Here is a 26,801-nt window from a genome sequence, read left to right on the forward strand (position 1 = left end):
ACCTCTGCATGTTTTAATGTACAATTATTTATTTATTTATATATTTTTTTGACTCAGCAAATAAATAGAAATCGTGCACTAAAATATATAGAAAAATATTTAGAAAGTGGAAAAATTATTCAAATATACCCTCAACAAGCACTTTATTATACTAATGCAGGGTAGGGCCTCCCTTTGCTCCCATAACAGCCTCATGATCTCATGACTGCATCAAGCAATTCCTGCAGACCTTTCAGGTACACTTTGATGCTGTGAATCTCCCGATCTACTGCATCCTATGGCTGGGAAGGCCACTGAAGAACACTGAACTTATTGTCATGTTCATGAAACCAGTTTGAGACTTTTGCTTTGTGATATGGTGCAATATCATGCTGGAAGTAGCCATTAGAAGATGGTAAAGTGTGGCCATGAAGGGATGAACAACAATCAACAATACTTAAATAGGCTGTGGCACTGAAGTGATGATTGATTGGTATTAAAAAGGCCCAAAGTGTTAAAAAACAAACAAAAAAAAACATTCCCCACACCATTGCACCACCTCCACCAGCGTGGACTGTTGATACAAGGCAGAGTCCATGGAGTCATGCTGTTGTGCCAAATTCTGATCCATCCGTCTGTGTGCCTCAGCAGAAATCGAGATTCATCAGACCAGACTATGTTTTTACAGTCTTCAACTGTCCAGTTTTGGTGAGTCTGTTGTCCACTGCAGCCTCAGCTTTCTGTTATTGGCTGCCAGAAGTGATGTGGTCTTCAGCTGTTGTAGCCCATCCGCCTCAAGGTTTGACGTGTTGTGCATTCTGAGATGCTTTTCTGCTCACCACAATTGTACAGAGTGGTTATCTGAGTTAAGATACATGTATAAAATGATTCCATTATGATGCTACTACACAATCATTTCTATGAAGTAGAACAAGTCTGGCCATTCTCTGTTGACCTCTCTCAATAAGAAAGCATTTCTGTTTACAGAACTGTCGCTCACTGGATCTTTTTTTCTTTATTGCACCAGTCTAAGTAAACTCTAGAGACTGTTGTGTGTGTGAAAATCCTAGGAGATCAACAGCTATAGAAATACTCAAACCAGCCCATCTGGCACCAACAATCATGTCATGGTCACAATCATTGAAATGACAGTTTTTCCCCCTTCTGATGGTTGATGTGAACATGATTTTATGCACTGCAGTGCTGCCACACAATTGGCTGATTGGATAATTGCATGAATGAGTAGGTGGGTCATTCTACAGAAACGTCCACTTTTTGATCTATCCATAGGAGTCACTGGTGTTACCAATCCTCATTGGTGTTGCACATAATATAGGTACCAGACACAGTAACACCAGTGACATTTTTAATGAAAAAAGTGAGAGCATCAAACCACATGTTGTCAGTCATGGAATATCCACTAAAATATGTAATTTAATCCATTTGTATTCTATTGTTTCACAATCACCTAAGAATAAAGTAGATCATACCAGTGATTTCAACTAAAAGCTTCATATGAAATCATGAGCTAAATGAGAAAATTCCTGATAACTGAAAGACACAGTGGACCTACCATGTGCTTTTCTTCATAGAGCCTCAGAAAATAGGTAAAAGGAAGTCGTGATGTCACCAGTGTGATTTTTATTTCAAAATAAGATTTTTTATTACACAGTAACACCAGTGACACGACTCCTGGGGACCACAACTTTCATTATATATTTTATGATATTTATTTGGCATTTGTTTTCTTTGTCATAGTCATGTATAGATTATTATAATTAAAATTACAGAAAAACGTTCTTTACCTTAAAATATGGCACTCACCCTTTACACATGACTGTGAGGACGAGCACTTCTGTGATGCCTGGAATTCTATATAATTGATTTAAAAAACAATATTGCTAAACTAATGGCTCAAGAGGACGTCATTGTTAACATTGTTTTATTTTCAATTATAAATACATTGTAACCCTAACATGTTTTTCAAGTGTAATATATCTGTAAATGCTAGGGGCACTAAAATGGACATTTCTGTAGAATGACCCAGGTGTCAAAGTGTTTGTATAAAGTGCTTGGGGCATGTACACTGTAAGGCTTTTTCTAATAGAAAGCCCCAAAACATTTTACTTCATTAGTGTATTTGAGCAGCTCCAGCACTGTATGTCCAAAAGTATCCAGACACCCCATATAAACAGTTAATTCAGCCACTCTATGGCACACCCATTGCTGACACAGGTCTTCAGTTTCCTTGCTCTTTGTGCTCTACTTCTGAGAGCTTTTGAATGACTTCATACAATTGGTCATCAAGCCAATACTTTCAATATACAAATAAATTAACTGGGGAACATTAACTGACAATCCATCTTTTAAAGGTCTTTTTTTTCTGATTTATACCCAGTTCTAGTAGATGTAGTTCATCCCTCCACTGGTCTGGGTGACGACCATTTTTTGGCACAGAAAAATCATTAAAGGGTGTCTCATATGTATTTGTAACAAACATGTATGCATGAAAGAAAACTCAGTTAGCAAAAATATATTTAATCAGCATAAATGTACAAGAGAATATTATCCTTTCAGTATCTATCCCTGAAAATTCATGACACTGTTTTCATTTCCTTTGTTTACAATAAGTAGCTTTTGTCGATTTTGTCTTTCTTTATTTTTTACTTTTTTGTTTTTTTGATTTCTTTCCTTTTTTCTTAGTGGCCTCAGGCCACCCAAAGCCCCTGAACTCCAGGCAGTCCACAGCATTATGGGAAATGTAGTAGGCGTTCTCCATGGCTGCTGGACTGAGAATGTCCACCTCTGGCTGTGTGGGTTTGGCACTTGCTGACCTTTTCTTAGTTGACCGCTTCCTGTCACTTTTCTTCCTAGGTCTGGCACTTTGGGACTTGGACTTCTTGGCTCTTGTAGGCTGTAAAAGTACAAATGGAGTCATAAAATAACTCGTTTTGGAGTAAGACCAAATGGAGTCATAAATGTCTGACCCTCTACCTGTCTGACCCTCTACCTAACGATGTATTTTTCCATATTTCCCTTCTGTTTCATGTGATGTTTTTGCACCTCTCCACCTCCTCGTCTCCTCTCTATACATCTTGACCTTTACACCTCTGTCTCAGTCCTTCAAGGCAGAACTTCAGTCTAAGATCTCAGAGCTCTCTCACCCTCTAGATCAACTATAGATTGAAGGTTTTGTCTGCACAGGCAAAATAAAAGGTGTTTTAAATGATTGCTTTTGAATGATATTTTCTTTGTTGAGATCCATGGCAATTCAGCCAATTTGGCCAATGGGTTTTTATTCATTGTCATTCAAAAGTTTGAATTCACTTTTTTCAATACTATTAAAGCAATTTGTTAAAGATAAAGTTATTGTATTAGGATGCTACTACTCTACTTGCAATAATTCCCAGGAAGCTGCAAAAATTTAGGGCTTTTAGATGTTACTAAATTTAGAGGTTGCTGGGTAGAAGTTACTGGGTCATTCCACACCAACTCACCCAGCCCTCCTAGTTCATGGCATGGATTTTGTTGAGGGAAAAAAAACAAGTGAAAACATGAACTATTAAGTTCAGGAGACCTTGCAAAATCCTATAGCTATATTCTAAGTACGTTGTTTAGTTTGTCCCTTTTCATCATTTTTGCGGTTCTTTGCGGTCTTCACTTTTAGCCTCACCAGTTGCTTATTTTTTGCTGGATTGGGTTGAAATTTATACTGAACATGCAAGAAACCCTAAGGATAATTAGCAACATGTATTCATGTATTGCTGAATGTTTCACAATAATCAAATTATAAAAATATTTTTTTACATAGTTCTATCACATCTAGAAGTTAGTTGGACCTGCAGAGAAAATTTAGAGACACAGAGCTGATTTATAAAGTTATATTTATTGTATATTCTCACAAGAAGGATTGTTTGAATTTGCTTGAAACCTTTCTATGCAAAGGTATTAATATTCATTACAGATATATAAAATTTTTTAAAAATGTTACACTGTAAAATGGCTTGTCAGTTAAACCTAAAAAAGTACTCCATGTGGTAACAAGCAATTTAATTAGTTTTATTCAATCTAAATAAATACTTTGAATTAATGATTCTTTGGATCAAAGTAATTTTTGAGTTAAATAAAACTAGTTCAATTGCTTGTTCCCACATGTAGTAATTTTTTAGGTTGAACTGACAAACCATTTTTTCAGTGTACATTACTCCATCATTTAATAATTTATTGAAAATAGCTATTTTTTCATACTTTTCACTGGCTGTAAAATTACATTCTGTGGTTTTATTTCATAGGTAGATATCTGTACTATGCTGGCTTCATGGTTTTCTATTTCTGTGTGATGCCTATTGAGTCTGTGCTTCATTGGGTTCAGGAAATTGGCAAGGTGCAACCTGTAATGGCTTGATTTGTTGCATGCTAGATGATGTCATCTTGCTCTGCGTGTGTGCACAATGTTAGTCATTCACAGGAAAAGGTGTTCCTTGTGCTATTGATAGGAGACTTCCCACAGCAGCCAAACCTCTCACAGTCAGATGTAAGTACTGATACCTAACAACCTAGCCAAATTATAACACAACAGGATGTACTATGACCATACACTGGTACTTAACCATACTAACAACCACAACAACAACAACAAAGATGCCTTTGTGAGCAATTCACAATGGTTGTCAAGTGGGCACCTTCCTTCATCAGTATCTCATGGTATTAAGCCTACACCACCTCCAGAAGGCTCAACAGTGGTGTCTGGCATCCAAGATCCACCCCCCCTCCAACAACAGATATACCTCAATGCCCATGCCCTGTTGATGCATGTTCTAGGAGTGCCAAAATCTAGAACATCTTGTAAAGTATGTCCAAGTATACCAGCATGCCAACTTCCAAAATATTTTGCAACAACAGATTTCCTCGTGTAAAACAAGTTAATTCATACATCCCCAAGTAGTCTGTGAGCGGCCTGCAAGGTCCCATGAATTTATAGATAGAACTATGTTAATTCTACACAGAATTAAAATCTGGTTGCAATAAAGTAAAAACTAGTGGAGATATTAATTTTTGAAAGTTAAAAGATTTGTAGTTCGGGTAAAAAATATTTTTTAAATTTGATTACTGTGAAACATTCAGCAATACATAAATCCATGTTGCAAATTATCCTTAGAGTTTCTTTCATGTTCAGTAGAAATTTCAACCAAATCCAGCAAAAAATAAGCAATTGGTGAGGCTGAGAATGCACATGCAAAGAATCCCAAAAATAATAAAAATTCATAGCTAAAAAAGTACTTGGAGTAGAGCTTTAGGATTTTGCAAGGTCTTGTGAATTTAATAGAAGTTTTCACATCATTATTTTCAGGAAAATTTATGACATTAACTGGGAGGGCTGAGTGAGTTGATATGGAATGACCCTACTACGAATACATGATTACAGTATATTGTTTATCATTTAATAATCTTTTGGTGATCCCAAAAAAATGAAATACTGAGTAAAACAAATATCTTGAAGTATCTTCTGGTGTCAGGCTTATATAGTATATATCCACACTGTTTAAGCTAATATGACAAGTGATTCCAAGCTTTTTGTTAACATAGAGCATATCAGTAGTAATCTACTGTTTTTTTTCAATGAACTAAACAGTACTACACTATACATTGCCATTCCAATAGTCTGTACTGGAAAATGATAAACAAATAAACATTTAAAAGGACTTCACTAAAAATGTATAAATATCCAGTGCTGAGCAAAAGTCTAAGCACATGGTTTAAAACCACCAAATCACGTTATTTAAAAAGGTATAACAATAGAATATTTCGAAATAAACATAAATACAGTGAAAAGTAATAGTAGTTGATATTTTATCCTAGTTGGGAGAACAAAGATTTAGTTCCACACTTCTCCCCGAAGCGTCCAGCCATCACATAGATTTGTTTTAGTCCACCATTCAGCACATTTGAACATAATGAAATATCAATTAGGCAAACACAGTACTGGATCATAAATACAAATAATAGCAGGTGCAACATCAGCCTCTATTTTGAGAATTTTCAATATTTATCATCATGCAAACTGCTAACTGATCAGGGTAATCAGGATTATGATGTATTGCAATACAAGTATTGCGAGTATGTATTCAGAATACACAAATGAAGAATCTGTATTCAGTCCAAGTTACATTTTGTAAAAACAAGATTCAGAATACAGTTATCTTTACAATTTTAGGAGAATGCTTTTAAAATACCTACTCAGTAAATATAAAAACATACAATCTTTAAAAGAAACACTTTTATTTGAAAATCAGAGTATGCATAGTAAACACACTCAGAAAGAGGACCTCAGCAAATGACTTCTTTACACACACTGAAGTTCTTGCTAAAGCCTGAGTAGACTGTTAAACCAGCGTAATGAGCCAGTTATTTATCTCAGTGTAAAGGTCTTTTGAGGGCTGAATGAACTGAATATTCTCCTCGGTAGCAGACATGTTCACAAGTGATAAGCTTAGCATTGGTGTTGTACCAGACTTGTGTGTGTTTCTGCCATTATGTTCCACACATAAACCAAAATTAGCTGAAAATCACAGCTGCTCAGTTTACAGTCAAATTCACAAGATTTTGTTATTCATGTATGCCGAATTGTTTGCTTAATGGGACAGGTGGCGTCCTGCTCAGGGGAACTGTGAGAGCAGCAGTGGATTAAAGTGGACAGGTGATGAGATTTACATGGAGAAAACTGCAAGAAACAGTATGAATTAAATAAAAATTACAACATAGCATAGTTTTTCAATATGCCTTCTGAGGATGTAGTCCAGAATGTGCTCTAAATAAATTCTGAGTATGTTACTTTTTATGTATTGTAAAGGAATACATTGTTGAATACATTTAGGACATTGTATTCAGTATTCAGCCATCACTGTGTTCAAAGTATTTTGCCAAAATCTGTCAGTACTTTGTTTGAATTGAATAATCCCAACAACCCTAAATGACACTGTTATATGTACCTGGAGAATTTTCAGGTCAATAAAATTTCAGTTAAATATTATTTTCATGTTACACTAACTTACCATTTTACAGTCTCAGCTTTTTATCCAGGACTTGAGGGACCTGCAGACAGGAAAAATCTATAAATCATGTAAGTGTTGCCTACTTGGCCATTCACCTTGGCACTCTTCCATTGCCTTCTGCCAGTTAAGGCCTACTGACACCTCAATTTTGTCTAATCATGTTCTTTTACAACATACACTATGCTGTACTGCATAATCATGCACACACTACTCATGCAGCTCTTGACTTCACACCCCCTTCGTCTAAATTCCTCTATCTGTGCAAAACAGAATAAACTCTTGTTCCTGAAGTCACAAGGAGGACATAAAGATTTCTGCCATTATTGTTAATAACCAGAGAAAGCACGTCCTACCGGAGAGGAGGGTTCTTCCACGCGCTCTCTGCACTGTGGGCCTCTGTCTTCTGAATAGTTTTTTGTTTGTAGAGGGTTGTCGTAGAGACGGGACAGCAGCATGCCATCCCAGCCCTCTGTCACCAGCTCACTCTTCAGGTTGGCCCAGACTGTTGTTGGCTAGGATGTCATCCCCCACACGTGCTCAGGATAATCCACTGTTTGATCAGTTGGCATCAATTTATAATGTGACAGACTACCAGGCCAACACTTTCACTGCAGCATCATTTAAGCTTAGAAAGTAAGTGAACAAAAAAAAAAGAGAGTAAGCAACAACGACTCCTTCTAAGAAAGACAAGTCTGTTGCTGAAGTTGGGTTATTCTATACCAGCACAGCAGGTCATGGATTTCCATGAAAAATCCATACAACCATGCAAACTGTGAGAACTGTTCTCCACATAGTATTTTAGTCATGATGTTGTAAAGTTTGGCCCATCAGGTTCTAAATCACACCTTAAACAATGAGTTATCTGCAATCTTATCCGCAGAGGGCCAGTGTGGCTGCAGGTTTTCACTCCAACAAAGCAGGAGATCACATGATGAAATGTTTGAAGACTAAGACCAACTGATTAAACAAGTAGAATCAGTTGTGCTTCAGCTCGTATGGAGTGAAAACTTGCAGCCACACCAGCCCTTTGCGGATGCAATTGGACACCCCTGGTTTACAGAATGCTCATATCTGACTGAACTAAATGAAAATTTCAACCGAGCATAAATATAATATTAAAAATTCAAAATCCACTAGTTACATTAATAGAATTGTCTAACCTTTATAACAAAGCATGAAATCTTTCACCTTTGCAATTTAGTCAGTTTTAGTTTTGATTTTTCAGTCAGTTTCTTTTTGCTAAACTTTGGTTTTATGCAGTATTACAATATTTCTATCAAACATATCAATTATTAATTTCTGTATGATATTTGAAACTACAGTATGATGTGGAAATGGCTTCACAAATAAAATGCACCATTATGACCCTAAATCCTACATTCGTCAAACTTTTTCCTGAATAAGGACAGTTCCATCTTGCTGTTCACATTTTTGTGGAAATCCACGCTGTAATCTGGCTGGGCTCTTGAGGTTTGGCAGGGAATTATTCAGTTTTCTCTAGCTTTAGGGTAACTTCTTGTACATTTCACTAAATATACGCTAAAATATACGCTGTTCAAACTGGGGAATCAACTTTAATCAAATGACAAATATTATTTAATTCTTCACATCGTTCTCAGAACGTCTAGTCCTACTGAAAAATAAGATGTGCTTACAGCTGCCACTTTGGGCTTTTTCTGCTTAGACATAATCACGTCTCTTTAACTTTCAAACAGGGGCAGAATGTGCTGTGCTCAGAATTACTCTAAATACCTCTTTATTTCTGCTAGTGGTCTTCTGCTGGTGGTCAGTAAAAATACTGGCATAGTGTTCTCCACTAGATGGTGATGTCCGCTTAAGCTGGGAATTACATACTCATCTTCATTAAAGCGTCTTTGAGAGCAGAAGAAGAGAGATAACTGTATCTTAAGATGCGATATTTTAATTCTGGGACAATGACACCAAAACAAAACTGAGACATGATAATGGATTTAAGGTGAAATACGTCTCTCTGTAGCTTTTTCAAGACAAATACAACAATTTCGAACATTTACTCTGCAATAAAGACTCATCATCTCATATTCTGTACAGTAAATCAGTGTGTTTATAAAAAGGGCTGAATTTGGTATGAATCTACAGTTACCTCACTGTTAGGTAGACGATTAACACCAGCACCTTCAACTTTTAATCAAACACTGGAAATGGTAATAAAAATGATTAGAAAATATTTGCTAGTTTTATAGGTAGGTAAAGTGGGGAGGGCAAGAGAGACAGGGGGAGAGAGAGACAGGGGAGAGAGAGAGAGAGAGAGAGAGAGAGAGGGAACAAGAAAAAAGAGAGAGAAAGGGAGGACAAGACTGCGAGAGAGAGAAAGAGAGACAGCAAGAGGAAGAGAGAGAGACAAAGGGAGGGGAGAGAGAGAGGGAGAAAGAGCGTGAGAGAGATAGAGGGGGGAGAGATAGAGAGAAGGTGTGAAGGAATATGAGATGGGGAGAAAACGAGAGAGAGAGAGAAGGGTGGACAAGCAAAAAAAGAGTAAGAAAGACAGCAACAGAGAGGATGAGATGAGAGGGGAAGAGAGAGAGAGAGACAGAGAGAGAGACAAGCAAGAAAGGGGGGAAAGTGTAAGAAAGAGAGAAAGAGAGAGAGAGAGAGAGAAAGGTGGACAAGCAAGAAAGGGGGAAGAGTGTGAGAAAGAGAGAGAGACAGAGAGACAAGCAAAAAAGAAGGGGAAGAGTGTGAGAAAGAGAGAGAGAGACAGAGAGAGAGAAGGGTGGACAAGCAAGAAGGAGAGCAAGCAAGAAGGAAGGAGAGAGAGAGGGAGAAATCATGTGGGAAAGAGAGAGAGATAGAGTGGGCGAGAGAGGGGGAGCAGTAGAGAGAAGGTGTGAAAGAGAGGAAATGATGACAAAAAGCAGTGTTAAAAATCAGCACCATGGTGTGGGAAGTTTGTTAATTGTAAGGTGGGTGATACTATTCACCAAGGACACTTTAGTGCTTTTGTGCTGTGCTGTTAGGGGCCCATTCTATGTGTACGGAGTGGGAGGAAGCGCTTGACATCTGAGAGACAAAGAGAATTGAGACTTTACTGCTTTCTCAAGGACGTTCCTGCCATACGCCTCGTCTGTATACACAGAGACAGCAGCAGTTTCTGAAAGGAATCTTTAAAGACCAGTTCTTCCGGTCCCGCTGACACATGAGCTATGCTTCTAGCTGCCATTTTGGGCTTTTTCTTCTTGGACATATCGAGTCTCTTTAGCACAACAACAGAGACAGAATGTGCTAAGCCCAGATATATTTTCTTTCCATTCTATTTATATACGTGCGTATGCATCAAAAATAAAAGTTCTACCAGCAGTTCCAGACTGAGAGAGATAATGATAAATAAATAAATCCCTTCACTCTTTTCATTAGAACTTACTTATAATACTTCTAGTATTTGAGCATTCATTATTATACAATAGAAATATATGGACACACAGCCAGTCAAATGCTTGGGGACACTGTTTTAGAAGAGGAATTCCAACACTTTTTTCAAATTTCTGCATAATTCAGTGGTTGAGACGTAAACATGTAAACATGGTGCACTGTCTATTTTTAACAATGGTGGTGAGAGGGATCCCGGGGCTGTGACGTCTTTGCAAATATAACTACTTTATTTACCACTTAAAATGACCCATGAACCCATGTGTCTTAAGAGTTTTTATATGTAATGTTGATTACAGTGGTAAATCTGAAAAAAGGTAGTTTTCTTTGGGCAGTCTTTGCCTTTTAATGCCCTGTATGTACCTCTCCGCCATGAATGTGCTTCAAAAAATAAGTTTTGTGTTGAAGCCTTATTTCAAAACTATCATATCATGGCATCAGGCAGCATGTTCATTACCTTTTCATGAGATAACCTGCTGTGATGCAGCTGTCAGAGACAATAAATGCTTCAGACGTCTGGTTCCTATCACAACAATTCAGACTATTCTTCTCTAGAATGGTGCAACACTTCGTTTACATGGTAACGAGACTATAGAGATTATGGTGGAATTCCTTTTTAATGTTAATGAGCATATTTTCTTTTTCCATTTTCGATAACATATTAACCAGGTTTACTTTGAGGAAAATAATATCACATACATATGTGTGATAATATTTTATCCCCTTGTAGTGAAATAAAGAGCTGTTTGGTTGTATCTTTGTATTTTATAAGTTAAGATGAAATAAATGGGTAGATCTAATGTTGCTGTAGCTGAAAATCACAGGACCCACCTGGATCTCCTTGGAACATTCTGGCTGTGCCCCTCATTATGCCTAAACCTGCTAAACATAATGCAATTTTTGTTCATCAGTTTACTAAAGATATTATTAGATTTTATTGAAAATTAAATGACAGACGATTTTGCTAACTTGGTTAATTTTAGATACAAAAAACTGATTTTGCTACTGAATAAAGAGCTGTTTGGAAGCTTGAAATTGTATTATTATCCCTTATTGGAGCTAAATCACTGAAATGAGCCAGAATGTCCATCACTACCTTGTTGTGATGTCAGGACTCATCGGCACTCAAATCGTCTTAGCTGTTTAAAGCACATCTGAAACAAAATCTGTGCTTTTCAAAAACTGCTCTTCATAAACAAATGTTTTACATTTGCAAGCATTTGCAAGTAACTTTTGCAAGTTTTCTCTTACATAATTAAAAAGTAAAAGTAGGACTTTCCTTTCAAATGAACGCAGTGTCCCAGAACTTTGACCGGCAGTGTGTGTCGTCTCTCGTACTGTAGTGAGGAGTTGACATTGTGATAAATATTTATGTTTTTATAGAAGCACTTGATGCATCATGCCCACTTGATGTGCTTATATTATCATCAATCACCAGTAAAGGAGGGTTACCATTTCAAAGCCCATACACTGTATTTGAACATCTCTATTTACAAGCATTCATTTACATGAAGAATACAGTTGGCACAGGTGCTCTGTCTGCATGCTTGCGTGTATTTAAGTGACCGAGTGTGTGTGTTTCTGTGCATGTGGGCTGCTCGTAAACGCACAGTAGGTTGTTTCAGTCTAGTTTGGGTTAAAATATCCTTTTCCACCTCTTTTTTCACTGTAGCTCCATCACTGGGCCTGCAGCAGGCCCTCCCACTGGATGGGCTGCGAAAAGACCTCTCTCTCCAGCCACATCTCATAGCTGTAGTGGAAGTCCTCGGGCAGCTCCACCCGCTGACCCAGCACACTCTGCAGGCAGTTATCCACTGGCGCAAACTCGCTGTTCTGGTTTTTATCGTAGCGTCTGGTGTTGAACTTCTCAATGCTCTCCCGCAGGGCACACTCCTCTGCCTGAAAGTCCCATGGCCGAGCATCGATATCTGACAGATAAGAATGAGAGAGAAATATGATAGCCTTTTTCTCAGGACTGTCCACATTCACCTCTCAAGGACTGTTCTCATTAATTTCCTGGTATGATTAAGCAATAGAACATGAGAGGGAGTAGTTCAACACTGCTGTGATGTTATTTGTGATAACTCATGGAACTCACAGTTCCATTGCTCTTATACAACAGAGGAAGTAAAGCAAAGAAGACGAACACTGGCTGCGTCCAGAAATGTCCAGAAAGTTACTGCTTTTTCCTACTGATCCCCCTCCTCTCCTCTGTGACCCAAAAAATGATTTCTTACCGGCTGTCTGAATACCACAGAAGATGAGAGTAGCCACTTCAAACAGCTGCTGAAATTGGTTTAAGTGGAGGATACATCTATGCATGCCTTTTAGAGTCTTTTACAGATTTTAGGGTAAAATCCAACTATACTTTAGATTCTAATTATCTGTGTTGTGTATTTTGTACGTGGTGTAAAATACAATTAAAAAAAACATGGAGTATAAAACCACACCAGCGTGAATAGGCAGGCTTTGTGTTGCAGCTTAGGCGTTGCATTCAAGTGAGCATTGTGATTGTCTCATTTCATCAATAGTCAACATTCTCTCTATTTCTCCCGCTCCTTTCCTCTCCTCAATTCCTCCGTCTTTTTCCGGGGTAGGAGAGGAGCAGTAGAATGGAAGGGGGAGGACAGAAAAAGTAGCAAAAGTTTCTGGACGCAGCCATTGTTTCAAATATGTTTCTTCTTCCTTCTTCCACCAAAAAAGTAGTTCCAGCAGCTTGGAGTAAGGCAACCATGTTGGTCAGTGGATGAAAAACCAGCTGCCATCTGTATATCAAGCACCATGCACCACACTGTTTATGATTTACATATAATTTGCAGAGGTAATCTACTCAGCTCTGTACTCTTCTGCACTAATTATATTATTAAACATTATATTTTTAAGGCATACTTTTTGTATTAGATTATTCTTGGCCTCCAGACCTAGTTTTGAACTATTGTGTACTTCTTCATTGTATAAGTGTAATGCACGTCTTGTTTAATTACACTATGTAGAGTCTATATCACTGGTCATGTTTATAATACTGGCTGTTTCTTCCAACAAAAAAGTGGTTCCAACAGCTTAACCCTTGTGTGTTGTTCATGTTTTTGTTACTCTGTTTTGTTACTGCATTATTGATTTTTTTTTATCAATACAGCCATAGCAATTTATGTAAAATGCCAGATGTTTAAAATATCACAATAGGCCAGTGTAGGGTTCTCCTTTAGCAGCTGTAGCCAGTCAGCAGCCTGTCCCGCACACACACACGCACACATATACAAACACATATACACACAGACACACACACACTAACAGCAGGCCATGTAGGAGGAGAACAGTGAAGGGACACAGCACCTCCACACTTTTATTCCCCGTGGGTTCACCCCAACACCAGTGTGAAGTCTTTGAAAATGTGTTATTTTATATGATCTTCACAGAAAATGAGCAAAGGCCAAGGAAATAATGGGGTTGAAATAATAATAAATTGCATTTTTTCTTTTGGTAAACATTGAAAATGGGTCCCACAGACCCCAACATCACACAAGGGTTAAAGCGACCATTGTTGTTGGGCAGTGAATGAAAAAAGTGCTGGTGTCAGATAAACAGTGCTCAAAAGGTCTTAGAACGCTCACTAAATACAATTCATGACTCGCTTATTTATCAATTTGAGCTAAGGTTATAATTTCTTCATTGTTATCAGAAGTTATACCAACCAGTAATGACCAGGTTTACTAAATGAAACTTTAAAATGATTCCAGTACTGAATTTAAAACTTTAGTAAGGGAACTTAAACCACTTAACCATAAGCGTCTCTTTCCTTTACGTAGGTTAGTAGAAATACCTTTGAATATGTTAAAGCACTTTCCACACTATATTAACAAATGTAATAATTTAAAAAATACAAACGATGACAGAGATGTCTCAGGATTACTTTTGAGCACTGTAACAACATGGGTAGAACAATGTACAATCTGAGTGTGTGGTCAAAATTGACTGTTTTGTAATGTTTTATAATGCTGCTACCAACCACTTGCTCTACGTCAGTGGTGTCCAACCTTATCCACAAAGGGCTGGTGTGGCTGCAGGTTTTCAGCCAACTCAAGCAGTAACACACCGGAAGTTTGTCACCTGTTTAATCACTTAGTCTCAGTCTTCAACAACTCATCACGTATGCTAGAATGACGTGGAATATGAAAATAGAACATACAAATAAGCTTTACATTTTGTTATGCAAAGTGATCTACCCTTAAAGCTGCATTCGCATGAATGATGTGAATTTCACTGCCGAGCAAACCGTTCACACCTGTCACTCTAACAGACATGGCTGAGTTCTACTGTTCTCAGTTTGGTTTTCTTTGAAGTTTGGCAAGCTTTTCATCTCAACTCAGTTTTTAATTTCTAACTCACACTGTTCCAATAAGAAAACCGACATCAGTCCCAATCATAATAGCAGCCAAAGAAACAAAAAAGCTGATTTGAACTTGGCTCTGTAAGTTCTAGGTTAACATTATTGCCATAGTAAACTTGCTGTTTGTCAGCTAAATGTAGATTTCGTGATTAATTTTTTTTCCCCTTTCGTGCGAGTTTACCGCTTGCCACAACAAGCTGTCTCCCCTTAGCAGAGCCACAGAGAGCTATTTCTCTTCTCACGCTGTTGAAAGCGCTAAACTCTCACTCTCAAGAAAAAAATTCACCACAATGTCTGCATTTAGCAGCCAAATTTATCTATAGAGACAAACACAGGCAAGAAATAATGACCCGTGTGTTTTTCTGTAATCCTGCTTGTAATCACTCTATTTTTAGCATATACATGTAATCTGTATACTGCCCTTTTCCTGTAACTGTAACAGAATACAGTTACCTTTTATGTATCCTGATTACATAACACTGTTACATGTATTATGTTACTACCCAGCCTACTAAGCTCTGTACTCTATTTCATTAATTACAATTTACTTTCTGCCTCATACTGTTTTGTCCTGTTTATTTGTTAAGTTATATTTGTTCTTGGGCTCTGAGCATAGTTTTGTGTTGTTGTGTGTGTTTATGTCTATGTCACTGGTCACTTGTACAGTACTGTCTTGTGTGTTGCACTGGAGAAATGTTATTTTATTCCTTTGTATACTTATTTGTGGTTGGGATGACAAGGTTTTGAAATAAAAATGGAAACTAAAAATAGAATAAAAAAATACATTTTTAATCAGACAGGAAGATGAATTTTGATCTTTTTATAGCTGTCTTTATAGGTTATAATTCCCTTATAATCTGAAATACTATCTTTCACAAACAATACGCTGTTCTCACTTATATAACTTGACACAGTGGACTGAAGATGCCATGGTTCTTACCATTCCCATAGGCCCAGTCATCATTAAGCCGATGGCGGACCTTCTGATAGATGGCCGACATGGTCTTCATGTTGCTCTTTCTCCACTGGCGGCCAAGGTACTTCGTCTGAATCTTGAGGAGTTTGAGTACATAGAGTTGCATCATAGCTTGCTTGACTTTCAGTGCCCTCTTCAGGATTGGAGCAGACTTAAACACCACCAGCATCTGGAGAAGAGTGCATAGTCAGCTTCTAGCAGCATCTAAGGTATCAAACTCCACTGACCCAGAACTAATCCTAGTGCTGTCATATGAATTTTACCACATGACACATGACAACACCATTACACATAGTATCCTCCATACGATCAAATGGAATATTTGGGAAAAAAAAGTCCCCTGCACTAAACTGAACAGCCAAAACAGAACAAAAACAGTGAAGTCTGAGCTTGTCGCTACTCTTTTCTTATCTGTACTTTTGCTATTTTATCAACAATTTTATAACAGTATGTCATACAGTGTCAGAAACCACATAAGCAAATCTATTTCAGATTACAATCATAATGTGGATTGAGGCAACTGTGTGATGGTTTGGACGTACACCTTGCACAATGCTAATTGGTTGGATATAAGCTTCAGTTACTTGTTAGCTGTATTAGCCTCATAGCTCCAGCTACACCAAGCATGTCATGATTACAGACTACATTTGGGGAAAGTGGAAAACTATTCCTTTAATAGACATTTGTCATTGTTGCAGAGGATGGATTTAACCATACCATGGATACTGTAATAAGTGCAAAAATGCCAAAACAGAAATAAATAATTAAATAGCTTCAGCATCATCAGCATTGTCATCAACATTTATCAATACTGTTGAGGTTAGTAATAATATTTTATTAGTAGTAGTACTCATTTTTTTTTGGGTATATCATGATATTATATTGCCATTGGCAGTATAGTGGAAATTATCATGATACAAATTTGAGTGCATATCATCCACCCTTAATACCCCAATGGAATAAAAATATACGTACATGTATAAACAAAATATATGTGCCACATTGTGCATCAGGTCTATTTAACTGACAATGAAATAATAATTATGTTATCAGAACCATTAAGTAAATTTTTATATTATTTCTTTTCTTCCTTAAGAGTAATACTTGGTAATCAATCAAGGCTAATCAAAAACCTTTATTAAAACTATCAAATAAAGACCAAGCTACAAAAATCCAAAAGCCCTTGTTTTAGTTTTTTTAAAATGAGTTTATTAGTTGGCACTCATTTTTTAAAAAATGTTGTTAATAAATAAATAAATAAATAACTCTCACAGTTACTAGGTAGGGGATGATTAACAGTCGTCAAGCGGGAAAAGAGGGTTCAAGCCCCGCTTCAGACAGAACCTTGTGTAATTTTATAGCATTTAGAAACTTATTCCAATATACTGACATAAGTAACTTATTACTGCACTAATTAAAATGTACTTTATTGCACTACATCTACTTCTTTTTATTTTTCTCTAGGTCTCAACATAGGCTTTTGTTTCTAGCAATATCCGAGCTCAGAAGTAGCTTTTACTCTAACCTATTTGTACTAGCTAAGATGTATCTCCAAGCAGACAACAAAGCACTTTTGAGAGTCACTCTGGAAAAAAACGTTTGCTAAATGCTGTAAATGTAAGTAAATATAATAAAATGTATGGATATGTATGTATCCTTTATCACCCCACTCATGTTTAAAAATTGAAAAATTAATATTCTATTTAGATTACTGCACAGGACTGTAACACTTTGATTTAAAGCAATCTTGAAATGCAAAATATAAAATATCAAAACTCAGAATGCTATATGTTATATCTCACCATCGTCCTAGAGTGCTTCCACTTAGTGAGTTTGTTGAGAATTCGCAGTAGGTTGATGCAGGAGAACAGATTCCTCCAACAGAACTGATTACTGTCTCCAGCTTCCTGTTAACATAAACAGACACAACCAGACAACGTACATCTCAGAGATTTTTTTAGACTCATTGCTTACACCCGTTTAGATCATCTTACAGATGAGCAGCACTGGCGAAAGAGAAATACTGAGAAGAGTCAATAGAAAGTAGAAATTACCAGGCTTTCAGCAGTTAGCTCAGGCATCTCATGGACCACACAGTGAGGGAAATCCAGCACACATATACTGCAGTCAGAGCACACAGTGCAACACAATGATTAAACACATATGAACACATATCCAAGAATGTTTGGTGTTCAAGAGGCAGAGGCCTAAACATGTCCTACCTGTTTTTGGCACTGATATAGGACATGATGTTCTGGTTGAAGAACTTGAGAATGAGGGGGATGCAGTTGGCAAACACCAGATGCTGGGACACATACTCAAACTGCACAGGACGAAGCAAGCACAGTAATTACAGCTCAGCTCATGAGACGCATCTAATATTGCATGTAATATTGCATATTGTTTCTGCGCAAGAAAATCTGTCAAGCTGTTCAGAAGCACGTTTAATTATCATAAATCAACATGGTGTTCAGAGAAAAGCTAGGCAAGTTGATATTTGTTTGCAAATTAATATTATTTGCAAATTAATATTGTTTCTGGTACTGTTTGACATACTGTTATCTATAAAAATGGACAAAAGTATTTTTCAAAATTCAGATGTCAAGATGGCTACTACTGTTTTTACCCATGTCATGAAGTATTTTATGTTACATACATTTTACTAGACAACAGTACATCACGTGGTGTCAAAAAACCAAAAACGTCAATGTCAAACAATTCCACCTAGTTTGAGACAAAGATTTTTCATTAGCACAAAGCTAATAATGCTAATTCATTACTTTTTAGCTACATTAGCTCCAGCGCTAAACTAAAGAAGCAAAATTCAGACACCAACCATTTCTTGGCTGTTTATTTTACCCCAAACAACATTTGGGGTAAAATAAAAATTGTGTAAATGTGACTTTTTTGTCAAACTATTTATTTTAGATGCAGCATTTGGCAAGAATTAGCATCAGGAGCTTGACGTTATCTCTTATTTCATTACTTCTTAGCTACAATAAACTTATAGCTCCTGTGCTAAACTAAAGAAGCCAAATTAGACACCAAAAATGCTTGGCTGATTAATAACATTTGGGGTAAGATAAAAAATGTGTAAATGTGACTTTTTTACCAAACTATTCCTTAAAGAACCGGCATTTGGCAAGAATTAGCATCAGGAGCTTGAAGCTATCTCTTAAAGGCATAAATATATTGGATTCTAAATCTACTACTATTATCTTTGGTTTCTATTCTATTTAAATACATGATATGATTTTTCCCTTGTTCTTACCAGAGCAATGATGCTGCATAGCAAAAACCCATCTCATAAGGTCTATGGTTAGTTTTTCCATCATTGATGAGACAAGAGGAGGAAAGCCCTTCATTTTTAATCACATCTTTGCTGTGGTTCCATTTCTAAGATGAGATTCAGGCTTCAGGGTGATTTTGCTTCATGATGAATTGCCTGCATTTGATTGCTGTGTTCCACATTTACTACATCTCCAAACATTAACCATCCAGTAATACTGAGACATGACAACACCACTGCAAACAGAAACCGACTGGAATATTTAAAGTACAGCAGCATTACCACAAATGTTTTCGATGAGCCAAAACTGGACAAAATGTAAGCTTCAAGATGGCTGCTAATACTGTGTTAGCTATTCAATGTATTTTTATCATTCACAGTATGTGACAGTGTGAGAAACCACACAACGCTGCTGTCGGAGAAAAAATGTCATATCTCCAAACTGATAACTTTACAGGAGAAAGAAAAAATACACTTTACTTTTAATGTAAGTTAATGGAACCAGAGTTTTTTCCGCATAATTTCAGGCCATTTCTTTTTGTCCATTCATCATGAAATTAATCATGTCAAAAACTCAAAAATGACAAAAATGAATATACATGGTTTTGCTCTGACAGCAGCGATATGCAAGTCTTTTTGATATAACAATATGATGTGATTTGTGGCAAGTGACTGATGATTTAAGCACACAGTTTGCACAGTGCTAACAGGCACGATATAAACTTCCATATCATGTTAACTACAATAGCCTCATAGCTTCAGTGCAAAATTACACCAAACATGTCTTAGTAGATCGACTACATTTGGGGTACCATGTAGTTCCCGATCTGTTCTCTATAAGAGACATGCAGTTGGAGGAACCGAGCCATTACATCTCAAACAGTATTTAAAGTGATCAAGAGAATGTTTGGTGTCTGAGGTTTGCTTCCCTAGTTTTGCACTGGAGCTCTAAGGCTAGTGTAGCTAAAAAGTCATAGAACCTTATTACTGTGCAATCTGCATGGATAAAACAGCACCAGCCTCAAAACCATGTTATTTTAAATATACTTGCTTTTGTGTTTGTCACACAGCATGACCTATTGTTATCTATGAAAAGGGACAAAAGTATAATGCATAAACAGTAGCTGCCATTGTGAAGTCTTGTGTCTGTGCAGTGATGTGTAAAAGTTTGGGCACCCCAGGTCAAAACATGTTTTGTTGGTTGTGAAGTAAAAGGAAGTTAACACATCCTCTACAGAGAACTTCTGCACATTTTAATACACAATTACTGTTTATTTACTGTATTTAACAGATTAGAACATAAAATATGACCTGTGCAAAAGTTATGGCACATCTTATATTCTGTGGTTTTTTTCCAACATGTTCAACTTAGCAAATAAATGAAAATTTGGTTAAATAAAAATGTCAGAAAAATGCCATATTTAAGTGTGTTCGCCGCAAAGGATGTGTTAACTTATTTTGCACTTAGAAAGTCAACAAAACATGTAATCTGATAGAGGGAGTTTAAACTTTCGCACACAACAATACTTTTGTCCACTTTTACAAATAACAGTATGTCATACAGTATCAGAAATCAAATAAACAAGATTACTTAACAACACAATGTGGTCTGGAGCATGTATGTGATGATTTAGGAATGCAGTTTGATCACAATGCTATTTGGTGGCTATGAAGAGAGAAAGGGCAGAAAAACGTCATCTGCTTGTTGAAGTCAAAACACTTTGAGTCAGCATTCAAAATTCATAGGGAAATTTTTGATAACACATTAAAAGTCACTTAAAGCTGAAACAGTCGCTTTACTACACGCACAACAATGAATACAATATAACAGTAGATTTGTTTGAGCCTTTTATCTGTGTAGATTAAAATACATCCGAACTACAAAAAGCTCAGTGTGGGATGTGTGCTAGTGACATGATCCGCATGACATACTTTGCAGTCTGTTTTGGTGAAACGGACACTCATAAAAATGTATTTCTGTCTTTTACTAATCCTTTCAATCACTGACACAGTGTCAAATATTACTGAATAAAGGAGAGACATGTTGTAGTTGTATGCAAAACCTTTGAACACCCCCAGTTAAATTAAGTTTTGTTGATTTTGTAAGTGAAAATAAGTGACCATCCTTAAATATGGCATATTTCTTCTTATTGTAGTGCACAAGTTGCATTTATTTGCCAAGTTTAATACCGGACAAAATTCAGGCTTCAAGATGGTTGCTACTGTTTATGTGATGTACATATGCCTGATCTTACAGAAAACAGTATGTCACACTGTTCTTAAATCAATAAAACGTGCTATTTGAACAGGGCTGCCAAAAATGTTGCATATGACAATATGTTATATAACCTATATGCATGTGCATCACCTTTAGTTTATTCTATCTTTATATATATATATTTTGAACCACTTTCCTTCTCTACACTGTCAGAAATAAAGGTTCTGTGCTGGTACATTTTTCGTTCATCAAGGTACAAACAATGTAAATGTTCCCTCAAAGGTACAACAGTGGTTTTAAGTTCCAATTGTGTATCTTAAATAAGTTTTTCCCAGGTTTTAAAACAGAACAATAAAATAAAAAGCCTGGAGACGAGACGGGGTGTGTGGAGTCAATACAACTTATAATAATATAATTTCAACAGATTATGGTACAATTATGTTCCCTGACTAAAGGTGCTGAGATGTACCCTTGGGGGTACTACCCCAGTGACAAGAGGGGTACTGCCCCTGTGACAGTTTAATACCTTTATTTCTTAGAGTGTACAAGCAACCATTACTTGTTAGCTACATTAGCCTCATAGATGCAGTGCAAAACTAACTTCAGACATTAAACATGTCTTGGCTCGTCGACTACACTTGTGGTAAGATATGTTAATTCAGTTGTGCCTTTAAAGGCAGGTAGAGTAGCAACGGATGCTGCAGCAGTGCACTAAAGGATCCCACCAAACCCTCTGCAGTTCTCTTTGCAGCCTGTTCCATCCTCTACCAGCAGATGGCGCCAGTCTGCGCAATTCACTTAATCCACTTCACACTAGCATAATCATAACAAGAAAAAATGAGATTGTCTCACTCATCACACAGGATTAGACTGAACTGTCCTGACAAGAGTAGGCAAATCGCAGCCTAGAACACTCTGTTCTCTCTTCTTTTTTCGTTCTCCTCAATCTAGGTCTCCCTCTCATCCCTCGTTCTCATGCTCCTGCGTCCAGGTGATGCCAGAACATACCGTTTGATGTTGGAGGGCTCAGTTATCGTAAGTGTTGAGTGTTTTACTGGGCTAGCTGCAGCATCTTCTCTGCTGTAGTCATGATATAAGCTTCCTCAAAATAGGCCCTAAATCCCCTCAGTCTAGAATATGAGAGATTTGCTTTTCATTGGAGGAGCCTCATTTCTCATTTCTCTCTCTCTCTCTGCTGGATATGGATGGTGCTTTGACTGTGTGCCTATCAGCACAGTGCAGGATCAGTTAGCTTCAGGAGGTGAGAGTGAGGAAGGGGGGGTGAAAAGAACCGAGAAAATAACAAGAGAGGGGGAGATGGTTTGAGAGTGAGAGGCAGAAAGTGATGAACAAAGAAAGAGAGATGACCAGAAAGACCTGGGGAGATACAGAGAAAGGAGAGAAAGGCAGAGAGATGTTTCTGACCTGGTAGATATGGTTGAGCTTGAAATGCTTGAGCAGCAGCAGCAGCAGAGCAGAGATGGCCTTCACAATAATCTCCTTGTGTCTGTTCACGTCAATGCCCAGCTTCATGCTCTGGAGGACAGTGATTCTACAACACAGAAATATACATTAGCATTCAAAAGTTATGTTAATTATTCATCAATGTCATTAGAAAACCATTAGAAATTTTTTATAAGCCCATTTATATTAACCTGGGAACTCTATTTCGATATATATATATTGACCATGAAATGTTGACCATGATTTCCAGCCTTTCCCCACTGATCTTAATGCAGGTGTCACTTTAGTCACTATTTCTACTGAAACACTACACCAGCGGTCGCAACCCAAATGTTAAGAAGAGCCATTTTGTCCTTTCAACAAAAATTAATATACCTTGGGAGCCACATTTTTTGTCCATTTACTGAAGTGACGTTTTACCATCTTAGCTGTAAATATGTCTCAGTATGTGTTAATGTCCTAGTGTAGACTGAAAAATATAATATAAACAAAAACTAATTTTAATATTAGACTAAAGCTGAGCTAAAGCTTAAAGCAGAGCAAAGTAAGTCTGTCTTTTCGTTTATATTATATTTTTCTCGCATCTCTGGCAGGAAACTATTCTACAAAAGTTTAATAGTTTTTTGTAAAATGTCTCTTAACTTTTGACTTTTTTCAAGGCTGAAGTCAGCTTCTCATTCAAATTGTTCTGTTCCACCTTAAATGGTGCCTGAGGCATCAGAATGTAACTACTGCAGCATTTAAGGTGGAATAGGAGAATTCGAAAGAGAAGGTGACTTCAGCTTGGTGACTTTTTAGTGTTTGAGAGTTTTTTGCTGCAGATTAAATGTATCAGGAAACCAGCTAGAGTGCTTATAAATGCAAATAAGTCCATTCGTCTCCAAATAAACATCTTGCATTCATATTCGTCTTAAATCTTTCTCTTTGCTGTTTCGTTATCTATGAGCTAGGCAAGACTGTTGTATGCATTGCTATGGTGACCAGCAGTCTGTATGCCAACGTTCAGGGTAAAAGGGTGAATTAGCAGTTATACATTAACTCCAGCGTTTAAGACCGTTTACCTAAAAATCTAATTCTGCTGTAGAGCCATAACAGTAAAAGAGCTGCTTGAGGCTCAGGAGCAGCATGTTGCCGACCCCTGCACGAGACAGTTGAGCACTTTTTGTGACTGAAGCTCTTGTCCTCTTGCCAAATCGATGTTAACTGGATCTGCTCAGCATTGTTTGTACATGCCACAGAGCATGGTAGGATGTTAACTGCTTAATTCTATCATGCAGTGCACCTTGACCTGAAGCATATGTACATTTATTCAGGTTTTCCTATGTACTGTGCTATAGCTTATCCACCTACACTCGCAGTAAAAAAGGTACTGAACTGTTCCTGGGGTGCTGCCCTCAAGGTTACGCCTTCAGCACCTTTAGTTAGGGAACATAATTGTACCATAATATATTGCAATTATATTTTTTAAATTATATTGACTCCACATGCGCTGTCTCGTCACCATCCTTTTTATTTTATTGTTCTGTTGTAAAAACATTTGGTTTTGAAAAGGTACAAATGTGTACCTTTCCTCTGAGAAAAAACTTATTTAACCCCTTAAAATCCCAGGCTTATTGCATACTTAGGTGTATTATTCAGTAACTACAGGGACTTCAGGGCAAACTGGCTGAGCTATTCTTAGGTAACAGAAGTGTGTAATAAATCTGGCCATTTAAGAGGTTATATGATAAATAATATATTGCACTTTTAATATTTGACATCCTTTCTTTGTAATCTATTTGTAAGTTGTCTACACTGAGATTTTATAACCACTTTTCAAATACTCTGCACTCTGGAGGTCAGTTTTATTATTCACTCTCAATATTTTACAGCTTTCTCAGTTATTATGCAATCTACAACTCTGTTCATCACTCTGGACCCATCTAGCATTTCTTTTTTTTTACAACTTCCTACAAATTACACAAAACATTTGACCTTATAGAGTACCAACATCATAAAAGTCTTTTTGTTTCATTTTTTTTTCATGCATATGCAACAAAATGAGTTCTATTTTGTTGAAAACATTCACAGTTCTGAATGGTATTGTCCACACAGTCCCACAGGTCAGAAAACAGAATCATGTTGGTCTTTAATGCACCACTTCACACAGAGTCCTTGAGGTGCTGTGCTCAATAGTGTGTGTGTGCGGGGGTGTGTGTGGGTGTAAGCTTACGGCATCTCTTCGGGAAGAACATCAGCGAGGATGTTGATAGAGTCAGTCTTGGCCTTGGAAGTTGGTGCTGCAGCCAGAAGAAGCTTCAAAAGGGCAATCTACAAACAGAGCAGTGGAAATGTATCATTAGTGCCCACTGCAGCCTGCTGTCCATTAGCCTGTCTAGCAAACAGAGATATGGATAGAAAATGTAGCCCTCCCTTCTGTTTCCAATAAACCATTTAATGATGGACATGATGTAATCCATCACTGGTGCTATCCAGCTGGAAATTCATATATGTCAGTTATAGTAATGTTATAGTTACAGTAAGGTGCAAAAATACTTGAGTAATTGTATTTCTGCCGGTTTTGCAGGTCACTTCTGTATTAAAGTGCTGTTCTTTTACTGCGGCAGTTGTACAGGACCATTTGATAAGACAAACGCTGCAGTGACTGTTTTATCTCCGCACAACCCTATTTGTGGAGAGGTGTAAATTATTTTTACACAGGGGGTTTTCACTTTTCCCTTTCACCCCTCATTTCTCACTAGCAGCTCAACACAGAGTCACAACATTTCACACTCAGAGATCCAACAATGTCCTAGTTAATCCGATCACAGAGTTACGTGGAAAAATATTTCATTTGATTGTATTAATTAAAATTATCCAAGTCAACTTCTATTCCACCTGCGGAATGGCAATTAGGCAGCCTACAAAAAGAAATTAGGTATTCAGTTTGGAAGATTTTTGAAGGTTATGGGCAGGAAACACTCACCACATACTGAGAAAGGCTGGGGAGCATCCCCACATATAAAATTTCTGCAGGAGTTTCTTCCACTTCCTCCTCTCCCTAGACAATCACAGCATTTACTGAGTCAGAATGACAGCATAAGTGGTAGTCAGTAACTGGTGAAAACAGCTGCATTTATTTTAGAATTAAACTAGAATTAAACTAACTGGGTTAGTTTAACACTTAGTAAGTGTTATTTGTCAAGCAAAAATAAAAAGCACACAGGCAAAGGGGTAAATCAAGATACATATTGAGTTGCACGCAAAAGTCTCCCGTCAAATTACATTTTTTTTGTTTTTTTGATTTTCTAAGTGAAAATAACACATCCTCTACACAGAACAAATTTAAATATGGCATTTCTCTGCCAAATTTTATGCATAATTTCTATTTGAGTTTAACATATAGGGAAAAAAATAAAACATGAAATCTGAAATGTTCTATAACTTTTGCACAGGCCACATTTATGTTTTATTTTTCTGCACTATATTAAATCCAGCAAATAGTAATGCACAGTTTGCACCAAAATGTGCAGGAGCATGTTCTCTGTAGAGGATGTGTTAATTTACTTACTTTCACTTAGAAAATCAACAAAACATAATTTGACCAGGGGAGCTCAAACTTTTGCATTCAACCGTGGGCACAAAATAATGTGACAAGGAATTCTCTCTGACCACTCACCATGGTCATTGGGCACTGCTGCAGCTCCTCTTCTCTCTTGATCTGCACCTCAGCGATGGAGACGTACTTATGCTGAGAGGGCCAGAGGGAGAGAGGAAGAGTGTATTGTCATGGTGACCGAGGAGGGCAATCTTGTCAGAGTGAGTGAAGGAGCGCTCATGCTCGGCATAAAGACGTATCAGTGTCCTGCAGCTGTTGGACTGCAGTGCTCCAATGCTAAGCTGAGGGCTAATCTTTGTCAGTCTAACACTGGCTAATGTGTCAATCATTCGCCAGAACAAGACAGACTGTCACTAGAACACATCATTGTGTTAAAAGTCTAAATCCAATGCCTAATAATACACTAGTTGCATTAAAATTAATTCAATATTTG

The 26,801-nt window shown here is 37.3% G+C and overlaps 2 protein-coding genes across 3 annotated transcripts in view; both read right to left on the bottom strand.

Annotated features, from left to right (window-relative positions):
• Nucleotides 1-56: 56 nt before the first annotated feature.
• Nucleotides 57-8,507, bottom strand: LOC118812435 (small lysine-rich protein 1). The gene is made up of 3 exons (XM_036577455.1): nt 7,385-8,507; nt 7,032-7,071; nt 57-2,893 (listed from the first exon to the last, which is right to left on the bottom strand). The coding sequence occupies exons 2-3, from the start codon at nt 7,032-7,034 to the stop codon at nt 2,636-2,638; spliced, it is 261 nt and encodes an 86-aa protein (XP_036433348.1). The 5' UTR covers nt 7,035-7,071; nt 7,385-8,507; the 3' UTR covers nt 57-2,635.
• A 429-nt stretch (nt 8,508-8,936) lies between these two features.
• Nucleotides 8,937-26,801, bottom strand: part of strip2 (striatin interacting protein 2) — a 59,903-nt gene continuing 42,038 nt past the window's right edge. Inside the window, exons 14-22 of one of the 2 annotated variants that reach the window (XM_036577453.1) lie at nt 26,429-26,500; nt 25,736-25,810; nt 24,983-25,080; nt 22,732-22,858; nt 18,022-18,122; nt 17,854-17,920; nt 17,602-17,706; nt 15,764-15,968; nt 8,937-12,364 (exon numbers count right to left, since the gene is read on the bottom strand). In XM_036577453.1, the coding sequence (XP_036433346.1) occupies nt 12,114-12,364; nt 15,764-15,968; nt 17,602-17,706; nt 17,854-17,920; nt 18,022-18,122; nt 22,732-22,858; nt 24,983-25,080; nt 25,736-25,810; nt 26,429-26,500 (1,101 nt within the window). In that variant the 3' untranslated portion in view covers nt 8,937-12,113. The remainder of the gene's footprint in view (nt 12,365-15,763; nt 15,969-17,601; nt 17,707-17,853; nt 17,921-18,021; nt 18,123-22,731; nt 22,859-24,982; nt 25,081-25,735; nt 25,811-26,428; nt 26,501-26,801) is intronic. The other variant, XM_036577454.1, reaches the window with a different exon arrangement.

Source organism: Colossoma macropomum, unplaced genomic scaffold, assembly GCF_904425465.1.
Source record: "Colossoma macropomum unplaced genomic scaffold, Colossoma_macropomum, whole genome shotgun sequence".
Lineage (NCBI taxonomy): Eukaryota > Metazoa > Chordata > Actinopteri > Characiformes > Serrasalmidae > Colossoma > Colossoma macropomum.